The sequence below is a fragment of the Cibotium barometz genome, chromosome 10, assembly GCF_041138505.1.
Source record: "Cibotium barometz isolate CiBa-2024 chromosome 10, ASM4113850v1, whole genome shotgun sequence".
Classification (NCBI taxonomy): domain Eukaryota; kingdom Viridiplantae; phylum Streptophyta; class Polypodiopsida; order Cyatheales; family Cibotiaceae; genus Cibotium; species Cibotium barometz.
In genome coordinates, this window is record NC_141055.1 from 27,796,658 (window position 1) to 27,813,263 (window position 16,606).

The 16,606-nt window shown below is 40.3% G+C and overlaps 1 protein-coding gene across 1 annotated transcript in view; it reads left to right on the forward strand.

The window, feature by feature from the left end:
- The window catches only part of LOC147634739 (uncharacterized), a 52,788-nt gene extending 43,647 nt beyond the window's left edge, over nt 1–9,141 (forward strand). The window contains exons 5-6 of the mRNA XM_086803910.1: nt 8,132–8,399; nt 8,622–9,141. Of these exons, the coding sequence (XP_086660036.1) occupies nt 8,132–8,399; nt 8,622–8,831 (478 nt within the window). The 3' untranslated portion in view covers nt 8,832–9,141. The remainder of the gene's footprint in view (nt 1–8,131; nt 8,400–8,621) is intronic.
- Nucleotides 9,142–16,606: the final 7,465 nt, after the last annotated feature.

Here is a 16,606-nt window from a genome sequence, read left to right on the forward strand (position 1 = left end):
GCTGTCTAAGCTCTTCAAAAACTGTCGCCAAGTGTTCTCTATGCTCTTCCTCATTCTTTGAGAAGGCAATGATGTCATCAAAGAATGTGGCAGTAAACTTCCGGTGTTTCCTGAATATGCGGTCCATCATTCGATTAAAAGTGGCGGGAGCATTAGTATGGCCAAAAGGCACTACCAAAAACTCATATAGCCCAAAAGCAGTTCGGAAAGTCGTCTTATGGACATCCTGAGGTGCCACTCTGATTTGATGATAGCCACTTTTGAGATCAATGTGGCTAAAACAAGCAGCTCCTCCTAGTTTATCAAAAATATCATCTATGCGTGGAATAGGAAACCTGTTCTTAATCGTGATTTTATTCAAGGCACGATAATCCACACACGTGGTACGAACCATCCTTCCTCTGTACCAATAAAACTGGTGAACAATAGGGAGGAGAACTAGGGCATACTAGCCCTTTCTCAAGCAAGTCATTAACTTGCATCATAATCTCCTCTTGTTGATTGGCACTCACCCAATAAGGTGGCCTATTAGGAGGAGAACTGCCCGGAATTAGATCAATGCGATGATCTTTGGGTCTCTTTGTTGGTAACTCACCAGGCAAAGCATCACAAAAGCAATCTCTAAAACCATGCAAGAACTTTAATCTTTCATGCGTTAAATGATACACATTTACATTAGTTTGAGCATGTTCAACTTCATCTCTGACAAAAACCAAGTAAGAACAAGTAGACTTTTTCATAGGTATGGTGCTTCTTGGAGCACAAGCATCTATGACCACTTCCCTATCTCTATGCAAAAAGGCAATTTTCTTGGACTTATAGTCCTTCTTTGGCTCCATACGAGCATGCCAAGGCATCCCCAACAATACATCACATCCCGTGAGTGGAGCAACCAAAAAGCTCTCATGATCTAGATAGCCGTGGATATGAATGCGAAGTTTCCCAATGATAGGAGTTACATTAACACCTTTACCAGCAAAAGCGGCATCAGCATTCATTTGCATACCATAATCTGATACATTTAACCCAATAGCGGCAACCATCTCTTCAGAGATGAAATTATATGTGGATGCATCATCAAAAAGGAAAAGAGCGGGCTGATCCTTCAGTTGCCCCCAAGCCTTGCATATGGTTCTGCTCTAAGCAGGCTTCCTCGTATTTCCCTGAACATTGGGAATCACATTCACATTAGGCTTCTCTGTCTTGTCCCCTGTATTCTTGGGATTCTTTGGACACTTAAGATTCAAGTGGTCCTTATTGCCGCATCCAAAGCATTTCCCATCTCATACATACTCAAGCCTCTGCTATTTGGACAGCCCATGATCAAATAATTTACTCCCCGGCTTCTTAAACGAGCCTTTGTATCTGAGGAACCTTTCTAGTCACTTTTATGGGGCTGTCCCTCCTTTTTTCTGGTCATAACCAGCCCTCTTCTTGCCTTTATATGGATCTAAAAATGGCATGTTTTTGGGCAAAACATGCAACCCTTCTGCCACAGTAGCCGAATGAATGAGCTTTTGAAGTGTCTGATTTGGATACACCTCAAGGCTGTCATGTATTACAGAGTGCAAGCTAGCTTCAAACTTTCTTTTCTTCTCTTCTTCATCAAGAGACATGAGGGAAGTTACCATCAGCAACACCTTCGAAAATTTGCCCACATAAGTCTGCACAGACTCTCCCTCTTCCTGCTTAAGCCAATCCCATTCCTTCTTCACATTCTTAGTAAAGTTTGGTGGCAAAAACTGTGCATAAAATTGTCTCTTAAAATCAGTTCAAGAGAGAGGTGTAGTGCCATCCAACAACTTGGCCATCCACCAATCATTGGCCGTATCTTTCAAGTGCATGCCCACATGTTGCAGCTAAGACTTCTCTGTGAAGTCTCCATCACAAAAGGCTATCTCAGATTGCCCGACAAAAGAAAGAGCCTTTGTGGTATCCATCTTCCCATGGAAATTTTCAAACTTAATGTCCTTATCCCCTGATTTGAATTCTTGGGTCTTCTTCCTATTGCGTGACCTGTCAGGGGAATCAAATCTGTCTCTCTTACTCCGGGAATGAGAAGAGCCTTCATGCTTGGAGTGTTCCCGTTTTTCCGAGAGTGAGAGGAGGCATCATCAGACTCCTTAGAGTTTGCATGAGTGGCATGTTGAGACACATCTTTCTTCATCTCTCCTTTTTCTTGCAAATAAGACTTGGCCAATTCCTTGGGATTCGGATATCCCAACTGTGCAGCTATGGCCTCGAAGACCTCGCCATCTGTATTGCTCTTTTTTTTAGACTGCAAAACCCTCTGTGCATCAGGATCATCTTGTATGGCCCTCAGTGCTGCAGTCTCATCACGATATCGCCTAACTTGGTGTCTCAAAGTGTCCAACTTAGACAATACATCAGTAAGTGGTGTGGCAAGTGGTTTGTTGTGTACATCCTTGAGCACCTCATCCTGCATCTTCCTGTCGGGTGTGTTCATCACATGCTCATCGTCACTCACATGTTCAGCCATGATTGCAGATCAAAAATTTCTGCCAACATAGTAATCTTCTGTGCCCGGAATGCTGTATGTGCTACCCCTGAAAATAGGGTTTACTACAGACTAGAGAACCGAAGCTCTGATACCACTGTCACAAATACGGAAGCGTGTGCACAGAAAACCTTATCCCATACATAACATCATAGCATAATACATAGCATCCGACAATACATCATCATACTTTGAAACCACTGAAACAACAATATGAAAACCTGCACAAAACACAACACTAGGGGCTGAGGTTGGGCCAGCCTCCCCCTGAGGTATCTTTCTTAGCAACAGAGTGTTCCGGCACAGGAGAACGGGTGCTAGAGAGTAAACACTCTTCAGTCTGGCACCAGACACATCGAGAATATGGTGAAAACAAATCAAACAATTGCCTGAGACTTCAATCTCAACCTTCCAAGAGCTCCTTGGGCACAGCCACACTCTAGTATGTGGTCACACCCTCTAGCAGTGGCGCTGTCCCGAATAACCAGCCATGAAAAAACCTTGGCTCTGGCCACCCGAAGGTTCCACCCTTAGACTCTAGAGCCACAGGCTTCACGTAGGTTTAGATACTGTTTGCCTTCAAATCTGTCGCGAAGAACCTTGCTGAATTGGACTGAACAGCACTGTTTTCAGTCCACAAACATGCTGTACAGGTCACCCCAAGAGATGAGATGGGTGCCTTGTTGTTTGCCTTGAACCAAGAGCCTTCGGATTTTGGAGCTATTTTGTCGCGAGAACTGTTGATTTCTTGGCAGATTTTCTGCTTATTCAGCAATACCAGGCCTGGTCGATTGCTTCTTCATGCTTCTATGGGTTGGTCGACTGCTCCCAAGGCCCCTATAGGCAAAAACGTTTTGCTACTAGCTCTCATAATCTGTAGGCCACTCATACCAAGGTGCTGAAAACTAAAAAATCATGGCTGTTTTGACATCTTCTATGCTGATCGATTACTCCCAGGTGGTCCTTTCACTGATTGGAAACTAGCAAAACATTCTCTCTTCTCTCTCTTCTGGCTGTACAGTTTGGAGGCTGAAAATCAGAGTTTTGGCCTCTGGAAACCGTGGAACAATGTCTATACTCATGGAAAAAGTCTGGAAGACACTCTGTGTTTGTGTGGTGCACAGAGAAAGAACAGGATCTATGCATGGCTGGTCATGCTGAAAACCAGTGTGGACAGCACTTAGGGTGGACCCTCGAGCGTGTTTGTAGGATTGAGTGCCTCGTAGTCCTCAAAATATCTGGGCGATGCTTGGTGGCTACGGAAGCTCCTGGTGGGAGTGTTCTCTGGCCTGGCTGTGGCAAGATACTACTTATTGGAGTGGTTGTTTTGTTTTGAAGAGCGGTGCTGTGAGAAACTCGTTTGTTTGATTTGTTTATTCACGTTTACTGGAATTTTTCGGTAAGACGAGTTGATGTGGTTCCTGGCTACCGCATCATCTTGTACGAGAACACTCTTTAGGTAATATAGTTTACCGTGTGTGTGTGTGGGGGGGGGGGGATCTTTGACCCCTAGTGCTGTGTATTCTGCAGGAATCTCTCTTGATGTTTTCATGAGATTTATGTTATGACATGATGTATCAGACAGGGGTGTATGATGCCATGATGTATGCAATTGTGTTGGATTTGCAGTATTATGCTTCCTCCGAAGTGTGACACAGGATGCAAAAGGAGCATGGATGCAAAATCGAGAATTCTATGTATGTGACGGTGTGTACACCCTACTCCACAATAGGGACGGAAGATGGATTGGCTCCCCTCTTCATTAGTCCAAAAGGGAAAGACCGATTAAAAACCTTTGAGGATGCTCAACAAAACCCCAGCCTGGATGCCTTTTTCCCAGTCAGCCAGCTTCAGATGTCCAGTTGGCCAGCTTCTGCAGTTCCAGTCGGCCAGCTCTCCCCACCTATAAATAGGTGGGCTGGCCTCCCACTTTTTCATCTTGCTTAGTCTATCTTTTGCTCCCTCACTTATGAGGCTGCTTGTGTCTCTTACTTGGGACTGTATTGCTTCAGTATATTCAGTCATGGTGGACACGTCTTCTTCTGAGATTGTGCGTTTTTTCTCTCGAGGAGAGCCCAAGCTACAGTCCTGGTTGATGCCTTTCCCTCTTGCACCCTCTTACAGCATATTCCCAGGGCCTGTGTGGCTGCCTTTTCTCTCTATATCAAATCTGCATTTTTTGCTTCCCTCTTTTGGTGGCCTCAAGGTTGGAGGTACAGTCGACAGAAGCTTTTGCGTTTTTTGCTACAGGAGGATTTTTGGGTGCTGTCCAGCCTCTTAGGGCTGTGTTTTGGTGGGAGGAAGGGACCTCCATCAGCGTTTTCTGATTTGGACAGTTTTTTATGTTATGAGGTTTGGTCCTATTGGTTGGATCAATGATGACAGCTTCAGATTTGGCTCCCGTACCACTTTCTTGTTATTTCCTAGATTAGGGAGACAAGTTGGATGGTGGTAACTTTCAGTCATGGAAGTTTCAGGTTACTTCTATTCTCAGGGAGTATGGTTTGATGGAGTTTCTCTTGTACAAGAATCGGTGCTTGCCGGACCTTGCCTCTGCGGAGGATGTGTGTCGGTGGAGGAAGACTGATGGAAAGATCTATGGCTTTCTCCTCCTGAATTGTCAGGATTCGGTTCTTCGACACTTCATCTACTCTCTTGATGATGCTTCTACTTTCTATGTGTGGCAGTTGCTTTGTGACCTGTATGGTGATGCCAGTGATCGGCAGATGGTTTCTACTTCTGGGTGCTATGCAGCCAGTGATCTTGTGGATACTTCTTTTGGAGATGTTCTTGCAGCGAAGGATAGTGGGCTAGTTTTGCTCACTGCATCTGAGGAGTTTGTTTCTCCTGTTGCCTTGCCTTCAGTTTCTGTGCATACTTCTCCTTGCCAAGATGATATCTCTAGTAATGTTTTGAGGAAGACAGTGGGCTATCTTTGCTCACAGCTTCTGAGGGGGATTTGTCTCCTATTGTTTCGCCTCCGTTTTTTTCTTCGACAACCAGTGACTAGGATGTGTTGTTGGTTCCTTTGCCTTCTATGGAGGAGCTTGCTTCGACGCTGTGTGATGCGTGCACTCTTTCATTATGGACAGTGGCCCCAATTGGGAAGCAACTACATTAGATGCCATGGTGTGATTCCCCACTAACCCGACTTAAGGCCCAGGAGCACCTTGTCTTTGTGACTGCTTTTTGCTAGCTACCACATGCAATGTCAGCTGCACGTTGCCCAAGTAGATTTTTCAAATCAATGATGATATTTGCTCAAATGGGAATAAACCAGTGGGAGATTACCTGTATCAGCAATGGCAGCCTGCTACTAGAGGCTGGATCGTTTCTCATTTGCAGGGTGCAATTGTTCATACAATCACCATTCAACCCTTTCTCTATGTTGGAAATCAATGCTCCACCCTTGTTATCTTGATTGGGTAGGTACCGACTAGCTCTATGTTGTAAGGCCCCCTCTATGAGGAGAAGCCGCTCTATGTATGAGTAGCACAAACGTCCGATAGACCCCGGTTTTCCACATTGGGGATGGGCCATATGTAACCGGATGGGTAAGAGACGTCTTAGATAGGTTTGGCATCATGCCAACTAGGCTACATGCAAGTGTGGGCTGATATTATCGGACTTCACCACGGGTAGATGGAGATCTTCCTGGGACAGATGGTCCCGAACAGGCGCCCAGACGTCCCCAGATGGGATTGGAGTAATATTAGGCGAAACAAAAGACTCTAATTCTCTTGTTGAGTCTAATATTACCCTAGTTGGGTGTTATGGTCGGTTTGGTCCGGGTGGATCCAAGATAAGGTGGTTGACGAAGGTGGCCGACTTGTCATAGGATTGCCCTTCGGCAGTATATATAGATTGGTTTAGTAGCTTCCATCATATTCAGATCAACCCTCAGTGCATGTGGGCATTTCTTTCACAGTGCATACAACCTTCATCTCAGTGTCTTTCCAGATCATCATCTAAGCTTCCTTACTGGAGCACACAAGTGGAAAATAGTTGCCATTAATTGGAATCTTGATTTGCAACAAGTTTCATTCTTCGTCTTTCTACCTTGCTGAATCGTGTTCTTTGTGAAGATCAGTAAATGTTCATAGACAAGTTGTAATTTCTTACAGTCTGCCTTGAGACATGGTGTAGCAAAAAAAACGTCCAAGAAGTTTTGGGACTGCCTTGGGAAGCGTGTGGGGGCTAAAAAAGGCATCGCAGTTGAACGCTAGCCAAAAAGCACCCCTTCTCAACGCATAACCTACTTAGAGCCTCGTGGGTGTTTTTCGACTGGCCTTGGGCCCGATATCCTCCCATAGTTACTCAATTTTTACTGCCCGTAGGTGATGCCGCCGAGGAAGCACCAAGGGGGGTTTTGAACCCAGGACCTCTTGGTCCTAGGCAAACACCTTCACCACTTGAGCTATCACCTCATTGGCGCCTTGTGGGCGTTTTTAAGAACAAAACCAATCTATTTACAACTCTAAGCTTTATTGTTGAGGTCACCTACAAAAGCTAAGGGTGAAAACACATAACAAAAAATTAAAAGATAGGGTAAGGTTAATATTTATGTCATGTAAAACTCAAAAGTCAAATATCAGTGCAAAAAATAAGTAAATTTTGTTAGCCACTTGCGTATTGGATTTGTTGTGTATCCTCAAAAGCCAGACATTCACAGGCAATAGAATCCATGCAATGTCCATGTCCAAATACAAGCCACATGCACATGTTTAGTGGGCCTAGACAACAGATACAACACGACACAAAGCGTAAACTATTTGCCATAAAAATCTCTCATCTTATAGAGCCACGTAAAATATTTCCATGCTGGAAATTCTCCCTCTTAGCTAGCACTCAATTAATATTGCTTTTGAAGATTTTTTTGTGCTTGGCAGGAACAAGCTCAGTCCTATGATTGTTCCTTCTTCGAGGAAGTAATTCTTAGGATAGCTTAGATTGAAAAAAATCAGTAAATTTATGAGGAACTTTGTCCCCTCAAATCTTGAAGTGGGTAAGCAAAGGTTTTATTTTAGTGTATCTGGCACTTTGGACGCACTGATTAGGTATCTCACCCCCGTTTAGTGTAATGGACTGTGGGAAACAGAAAAACAAGCTTTAGCCAAAACCAATAAAGAGATAAAGGCAAAGCTGAAGGAGCTTAAACACATTAGGGTATCACACCTTCCAGTTGCATGTTAGATAGGAAGTGGTACTTGATTTGAGACTGGAACACTTGCATATGGTCCTTGTTTCTATTGCTCCTCATGGCTTTCATATTGTATCAACTGCAAAACTGTAAGCTATCCATAGGCTAACTATCATTATGAATCCAGAAGCCATCAACCTCCAATCGCATGACAAAACAATTTTTCTTGATATCTAGTTATTGACCATGTTTTATCATTGACTAACCCCATTTATGGAATGGAAAACTTTTTAAAACCTATGCAGAGCTCAACTTGTGCTTCTTTTCTCTTGAAACTTTTTTATCATCTCCTTGACAGTCACATGATCTGTAATTTTTCTATGTTTCAACTTTCTAATGATTGGCTTTATTATAATGTTTTTCTTTTCGAATTTTGAAGATACTAATGGTTGCTGGTGATAAATTGTCCACAGATACGGGCCTTTCTGGATCTGTACCACCTTGATCTTTGTTGCAGCAGCCCTTGGCAACTTTGCATCGTATCTTTCTCACAAACTGAAGGATGAGTCTTGGAAGTATGACATAAATAAAGTAACCTGGTCTGCAGGCATGTTTTATGGATATGAGTTCTTGGTGCCATTGGCGTTATATTTTCTTCTCAACTATTTTGGAGTTACATCTGGGCTGGTACAGCTATGGTGCTTGTATGGCTACTCTCTCTTCATCTTCATTCCAGCTTCGGTAAGCTCACTTTTCATGACTTCCATGTGGACAGTGGAATGTACCCCCTTCCTGCCTATAATTCTACTACTTCCCCTGTTTTGAATAGCTACTTCCTATACTCCTGTAGATGCTGCTATGGTCTGGTGATTAAGAGTCTTTATTGTTGCTGTAGTGTGCATGTATGCGTCAGAAGTTTTATAGCTTGACACTGATGATGGTTCTTTCAATGATGATGTGCAGTTCCTCTCTGCAGTGCCGATAGAGATTTTCAGATGGATCATTGTTGGGTTGGCAGGCTTTGCTTCTGCAACCTTCCTTGCTCTCAACATGAGGTCGCACATCAAAAGCCAGAGTGATAGATGGATATTGATTGTGATGTGCACTTTCTTACTTCAATTGGGCATGGCATTGGTGCTGAAGCTGTATTTCTTCACTTCGCTCTTTGACTAGAAGTTAATGGTGCCAAAAGAGCAGGATCATTTGCTTGTGCACATCTTTGTTATGGAAAAATGAGGTCACATGTCCAAAGCCAGAGATATATTTGCATATGAGTAATAATTGTGACAGGTACTATTTTAAGCGTCAGTGCTTAAGCTGCATTTTTTTGTGATCTATTTTGGCCAGAAATCTAAAGCCTGCCATCTAAAGCTTGTCTTAACAGATAAGGTTGAGACACTGTTTAGGTCACTGGCATTCATCAACACAAAACGGCTATGTACTGCTGCTGTGTAATAGAGTTTTCATAGGCAAGGTTTGATAATGTGCTGCTCCATTGAGTTCCCTTTAGCAGTTGATGCTTAGGTAGGTTCTCTCATTCTCTTCAGCCTTTTTGAGTAGGTCTGAGCTGCATGAAATGGAATGGGAGTTCAGTATATGTATGGATCATATGGAAGCATGCCTTTTGTTCTCAGATGTGCAGAGCTACCGGTGGTAGAAGCATGTTGCTGACAGCATGATCTTCACAAGTGCATATGTACCATGATTGTGGCGGGCTCTTTGCAGCTAAGCAAGAAATGTCTGGAATATCCAAACAAGTGCATAGTAAATGAGACACAGTCTCATTGTGATTTGAGCATCTAAAACAGAGGTTGATGCTATCCTTCTTTTGGCTAGAGTTTCACCAATATGTAGTACTCCAACGAAGTATCTCCAAAGGAAAGCTCTTTACTATAATGGCAATTTATGGGTCCAAATCTTTTGGAGATTTCATTTCCACCACTTGGCTAACAAATGCAAATTGTCTCATACTAACAAATCTAAACCACACAAAACCATAAACAAGCACAACCAAGCCTATACCAGACCACTTCCAGACTCCCCCAAGTGCATTCCTATCCTTCTGGAGTTGTAGAGATATCATTTGTATGGAGCACAAAAAACTTGTCACATATTGCCCCAACCCCCCTGGTGAAACAAGTGTTTCATAACATCCTTGTGTACTCTAAACAAGTGAACCTTCCACTTGGATCAAAAGGAAAAGAGGCCACTCCAAACTTGATGGCCAAGGGCACTTGTAGCCCTCCCCTTGGATCAAAAACCATATATTCTTGTTGCTCACCTGCATACAGTCCAAAGACTATACTTGTATATTCCAAAAATCCTTCATGGGTGCACACACATCTCCATCCTCCACAACATTAAACCAAACTCCAGCAACAACCTGAACACTGTCATCTAAACATCCCAAGTCAACAACCTGCTGCACCTCCTGGTCAACATCCTTAGCTTCTTCATTCCACAATTTGCTCACAGCATCCAAAAGCTCATTATCTCCAACACATACTCCAACATCCACACGGGCATCAACTTGCTCAACATCACTTAGATCCACAGATTCTTCAAGCAAAGCAAAGACACCCTCCAAGGTGTCATCCAACAAGCATCCACATCACTATCCAAATGTTCATTCACATATAATTGTTGATCCATGCTAGCATCATCATTACCTGTATCATCATACAAAGGAAACTCTGACATACTGTCTACTTCACACTTTAACACATCACAAGACAAACTTGTTGACTTCACATTGGCATCCTTTGATGAAGCAACCCCCAACTCAGGTACCTGTGATATCTCCAACACACTAGGGACCACATGCCCCTCCATAGTAGACTCACCAACCTCTGAGTAATCCTCCATCACTTTGCCATCATCTACTATCTCTAACTCTGGGTCCACAACCATACAACTTGTATTTTTTGTAACTTCACAAACACACTGATCCAATGCCTTTGCATCAACTGACACATCACTCACACAGTGATCCACAATGTGCACATTGCTACTAGCATGACACACATCATACAAAACAAATGTATCAACTTTACCTGGCATAGTGGGTAGCATACACAAACCAACTCTCCATCTCATCTTCCTCTCTTGGTACATGGCAATCTTCACAGCTTCTGCAAATGTGTGTGGATCTTTCAGCTCCACTTTCTCCTTGATCCTTTCATGCAACACTTCAACAAATTTGTCCTTCAGAAAGTTGGGAGAAACCTAATTTTCTTCTAAAAGCTTTGAGTATATTCGTCCATGCGGCTTTAAATCGACTAACAAAATCTGACATTACTTCATCCTCTCCTTGGTTCAACCTGCTCAGCTCTCTCCACAAGTCCTCTGGAGTATCTGACTTTCTATACCTTCCTCTCAGGGCTTCTTTTAACCTGTCTCAGCTTCCTCTTTGAGCATCTGTGACTTCATCCTCAAACCACACCATGGCTAGTCCTTCTAACAGCAAACCCACTATCTTTAGCTTGTAAGCATTGTCATCCCTATTATTGTTCAAAGCAACCAGCTCAATCTTCCTCAAAAATTGGGAGACATCTTCTCCCTTCTCTCCTCTGAACACATCATATCCAAATCCAGCCACTAGTCCTGAGTTGATCACCAAGTGGGTTCCAACCTACAGATCAAAGCCTTAAACAAAATGTCTCCAATCCTCAGCGGGGGCACCAAAACATGTGAGACTTGGCCTTTAAATTGAAATGCCTCTATAGCTAGCCATGCTTCAATGTAATCATTCACTCTCTCCTCAATTTTCACACAACTTTCTTTGGCTTTCAAAGACAACTGTAAAATTGAAACTTTATAATGGTGGATGGAAGCAAGGATTTTGGTACAACACAAAAAGCAAGCTAATTAAGATGAAGTTTTCATTATTTATGCTTTGAAGTTACTATGAACAAGCCACAATTTGCAATACAATTGATTCAATTAAGATCTTCTTCTTCACAAAACTCAGCATTGTAGGACCTCCTCTGGTAGGTGTGTGGATAGGTGAAGGTTATCCATCCATTTGAGAAGCCTCAGTCCTCAAAGAGCCAAGCATTTCTATGGTGAATCCAATACAAACAATATTTTAGATATGTGGTTCAAGAACCAAAGACAAAATCATGTCGTCTTGATCTCCAAACAAACCAACACCAGGAACAAGATGAAGTGTGCGATATTTTTGTTGTCTTTAGACTAATCTCAAACCCACCCAGACCATACAATCAATCAAAGTAGAAAAACTTTTGAAGTCACTCTAACTTGGGGCAACACATGCCAACCTTCCAAGAAAACCGACTCAATTTTTCCTTGAATCACTCTGTCACAAGGGTACAATGATTTTACAAAGTGACAAAAGTGTTATACAATGACCATGATGTATGGATTCCACATCTTATAGACTCGCAAAAAGTACTGATGATAACAAGACAATGAGACTTGGCCTTTAAAATGAAATGCCTCTATACCAGCTAAGCTTCATTGTAATGCACTAGTGGGGCAACACTAAACAACCACCAACACTAGCACAATTTTCTTTCTCTCTTTAATTTGCAAATAACTTTCTCTGACAATTGTATAATTGAAACTTTATGATGGTGGATGGAAGCAAAAGTGTTTTCAACGGATTTTGGTATAGCAGTGAAATCTAGCTAATTAAGCTGAAGTTGTCATTATTTATGCTTTGAAGCTACAATGGCTAACAAGCCACGATTTGCAATTACAATTGATTCAATTAAGATCTTCTTCTTCACAAAACTCAACATATAGGACCTCCTCTTGTTTGTAGGTGTGGGAATAGGTGAAGGTTATACATCCATTCGGGGAGCTTCAACAATACAAACCATTCATACTCAGTCCTCAAAGAGCCAAGCATCTCTATGGTGAATTCAATACAAACAATATTTTGGATATGCATTAGAAACTCAATGGAGTCTTTTTGGGCCCTTTAATTTGCCATGAGGTTATGGAAACGTTTAACTTTTTGACAAATAGGAGCCCGCCATGTAAGCAAAAACCAATGGTTTGTAAGAGAGGTGTAAGAGTGGTCAAAGGGTGCACTTTTTCCCCCAAAAAGGGGAGGGGCAATTTTACAATTTTCGGACCTCCATAACTTCTACATACAAGCTCCGATTTGAGCGGAGATTACAGATCCGTGATCTACGCATCAAGAGCTTTCCATAGATATGTTACATGATATGGTTTTATCTGCTAGATTTTAAATTTCATTTTTTTCCCCAAAATTCAAATTCGAATAAAGTAGCCGTTTTGAAGCTTCTAATTAGAAAACGTTTCTTCTTAAGAGAAAAGGTTTGACTCCCTTAAACTGCCAAATAAAAGGGCCCAAGAAGACTCCATTGAGTTCCTAATGGTGGTTCAAGAACCAGACAAAATAATGGTAGTCGTCTTGATCTCCAAGTAAACCGGCACTAGGAACAAGATGAAGTCTGTGATATTTGTCAGATTAATCTCAAACCCACCCACCAGACCATACAGTCAATCAAAGTAGAACAACTTTTGAACTCACTCTAACTTGGGGCAACACATGCTAACCTTCCAAGAAAACCGACTCAATTTTACCTTGAATCACTCTCTCAGAAGGGTACAATGATTTTACAAAGTGACAAAAGAGTAATACAATGACCATGATGTAACATTGTTGCGAGCAAAATAGGTAACTGAGGAGGGTTACCTAAAAAGATTCCCTCCCAAAATGTGTGAAATCTCAAAAATGGCTTAAAAACATAGTTTTTTGAAAACACATCTAGAATTCCATGTATAAATTTAAAAATTACATGAATTTTGCTATTTTTTTCAAGATTGAGAACACGTGTGACCTTTGTAGATTTATAAACTGCTGTTGTTTGTGACAAAAAAATAAACTTAACTTACAAAATGACATAGGAGTCTACATAACTTAAAAAAATATCAATCTTTTTCAAATAAAAATTTATTTTATATATTTCATGAATGTAAGACACTTTTTATAATGGACTTTCTTGGGAAAAATTCTACCACTATGCATAAATATGTATATTATTTGATATGCACTTAAAAATATATTAGAATACATAACAATATAAGCTCCATAATTCATCAAAAATTCTACAAACATCCTTCGATCTATTTCTAGATCCAAATAGCAAAGCCTTTAGTATATACTTACCTTGATAGTTTGCATGACATAATTATTTGCTCTATTATTTATAAGCAGATAGTGGGCATGATATACAACTAATGATAAGAGTTTAAAGAGGTAAACTTGTAGGTGTGTAAAGGTAGACTTCTATTCATATATATATGTAGAAGATGGTAACTATGGAGGCTTTGAGTAAACCTAAGTATGTTAAAAGAGTAGAAAATTAAAATATTTTTTCGGCAGCAAGACAATTTTAGAGACAGACATAATATAGCCTATGGGTGTAAATTTCGACCTACATAGGCATTTGTTTTCATGAAGGAAATTCTTGTTATGAATATGGATAAGGGTAGCGAGAAGAAATTGTAGCCTATATCATGTACATATGTGGTGGTGGCAAAAATTCATAGTATGCATATGTTGATGTTTGATCCATATAGCCATTATCATGAATGCAGGTGATGGTATATCTAAGAGTAGTGTAGAAATGAGCTCTAGTTATAATTATTTAGAGTACATGTGAAGGATGTTGAGAGATGGTATGTCTACGGGTAGTGTAGAATGAACTCTAGTTATAATTATTTGGAGAACATGCGAAGGATGCTAAGAGATGCAATCTTCGCTCGTGACATTGTCTGTGTACAAAGAGAAAAGAGACGAGCTTAGGGCTTCTGGAATGGTGGTAGAGAAGAGCTTGGAGCTTTCACGATGATGATGGTAGATTCAAGATCCTCTATGCTGCAGCGCATACTACTGCACATAGGTATAGCAAAGTCAAGGCTCACATGCACCCCCCTCCTCGACATAGATGGTCCCACCACGTGTATTTGCTTATAGTTCTTCAGCTTTAAAATTGAATTAGAACAAAAATATGGATTGGCCAATCAATCGATTCGTGGTTTTCCAAATCAATGGAGCCTTACACATCTAGATTAATCAATGGATTACAGGTCATCATGGATTATCTCATCTAGCTCTTTTGCTATCATGAATTTTTGGCATCTACTATGTAGCGATATTATTTATGATACAAAGGTTACATGCTTATAGACAAGCATTTTTTTAATGACTTCCTCTCAAATTTATAGTTAAAGGTTGCGACTATATGTATTTTTCAGGTCCTTAGCCCTAAACCTATGTTCTACGTATATCACCTTATCTTAGGCATATTTTTTCTTTAATTCTATGATTTATTAAAAAAAATTAAAATTTTTTAAGATTTTACTAGCTACTATCTACTATTTGAAATGAGCTTTTACAGATTTATTGGTGATAATAATAAAAATAATTCTTATAAAAATGTAAAAATATTTCAAAGTTAAGAAAAATAGCCCCTTAAAAGTTGATGTTTTACATCAAAGTTGATGCAAAACATCAACTTTTCCACACAGCTCGATGTTTTGCATCAAAGTTGATGTAAAGCATCAACTCTACCATAAAAGTTGATGTTTTGCATCAAGTTTCAAATGCTCCGGAGAAGAAAGTTGGAGGATTGGAGGTCGATTTTCACAAATGGCTTGTTTTAGTGATTCCATTATAATATTTGATGTTTTGTATCAACGTTATGCAAAACATCAACTTCCCACAAAACTTGATGTTTTACATCAACTTTGATGCAAAACATCAAGTTTTATGGAAAAGTTAATGTTTTGCATCAACTCGATGTAAAACATCAACTTTTTCATAAAACTTGATGTTTTGCATCAACTGCGATGCAAAACATCCACTTTTCAAGACAACTCGATGTTTTGCATCAAAGTTGATACAAAACATCAACTCTACCACAAAACTTGACGTTTTGCATCAAGTTTTAGATGCTCCGGAGAGAAGAAAGTTGGAGGATTAAAGGTCGATTTTTACAAACGGCTTGTTTTAGCGATTCGATTCATGGTGTCATGCTCAAATGACCTATTCCATAAATTTTGAGTATCAACACAACTATGTTTCAATGTGATGTGCAGACATCACAAAGCAATTTGTTGCATCAGCAACTCGCTTTGTGACGTTTGCACATTGCATCGAAACATAATCATGTTGGTACTCAAAATTTATTGAATAGGTCATCTGAGCATGATGTAAGAGACGAAATCACTAAAACAGGCCGTTTGTGAAAATTGACATCTGATCCTCCAACTTTCTTCTCTTGAGCATCTGAAACTTGATGCAAAACATCAAGCTTTGTGGTAGAGTTGATGTTTTGCATCAAGTTTGATGCAAAACATGGAGTTGTGTGGAAAAGTTGATGTTTTGCATCAAGTCGATGCAAAACATCATTTTTTAGCCTAAAAGTTGATGTTTTGCATCGAAGTTGATGCAAAACATTAAGTTTTATGAAAAAGTTGATGTTTTACATTGAGTTGATTCAAAACATCAAATTTTTCATAAAATTTGATGTTTGCATCAAAGTTGATAATACAAAACATCAAGTTTTGTCGAAAGTTGATGTTTTGCATAACGTTGATACAAAACATCAAGTATTGTAAAAAAGCTTATCTTTTGCATAGAAAGTTGATATTTTGCATATAAAGTTGATGTTTTACATCAACTTGATGAAAAATATCAAATTTTTATAAAAGTTGATGTTTTACATTCAAGTTGATGAAAAAAATCAACTCTTAGCTGAGAAGTTCTTACTCAACATTAAGTTGGCCACAAATGTTGTAGCTAAAACATCCATACCACATGTAGTGACCAATAGGATTCGACCCAAGTCTCTGCCTGATATTTTAAAAAAAGTATTTTGGAAAGTATAAACTTTTGTTTCTTAAAGCAAGCTTAATATAATCATATAAATAGCTTTTTATAGTTGTAC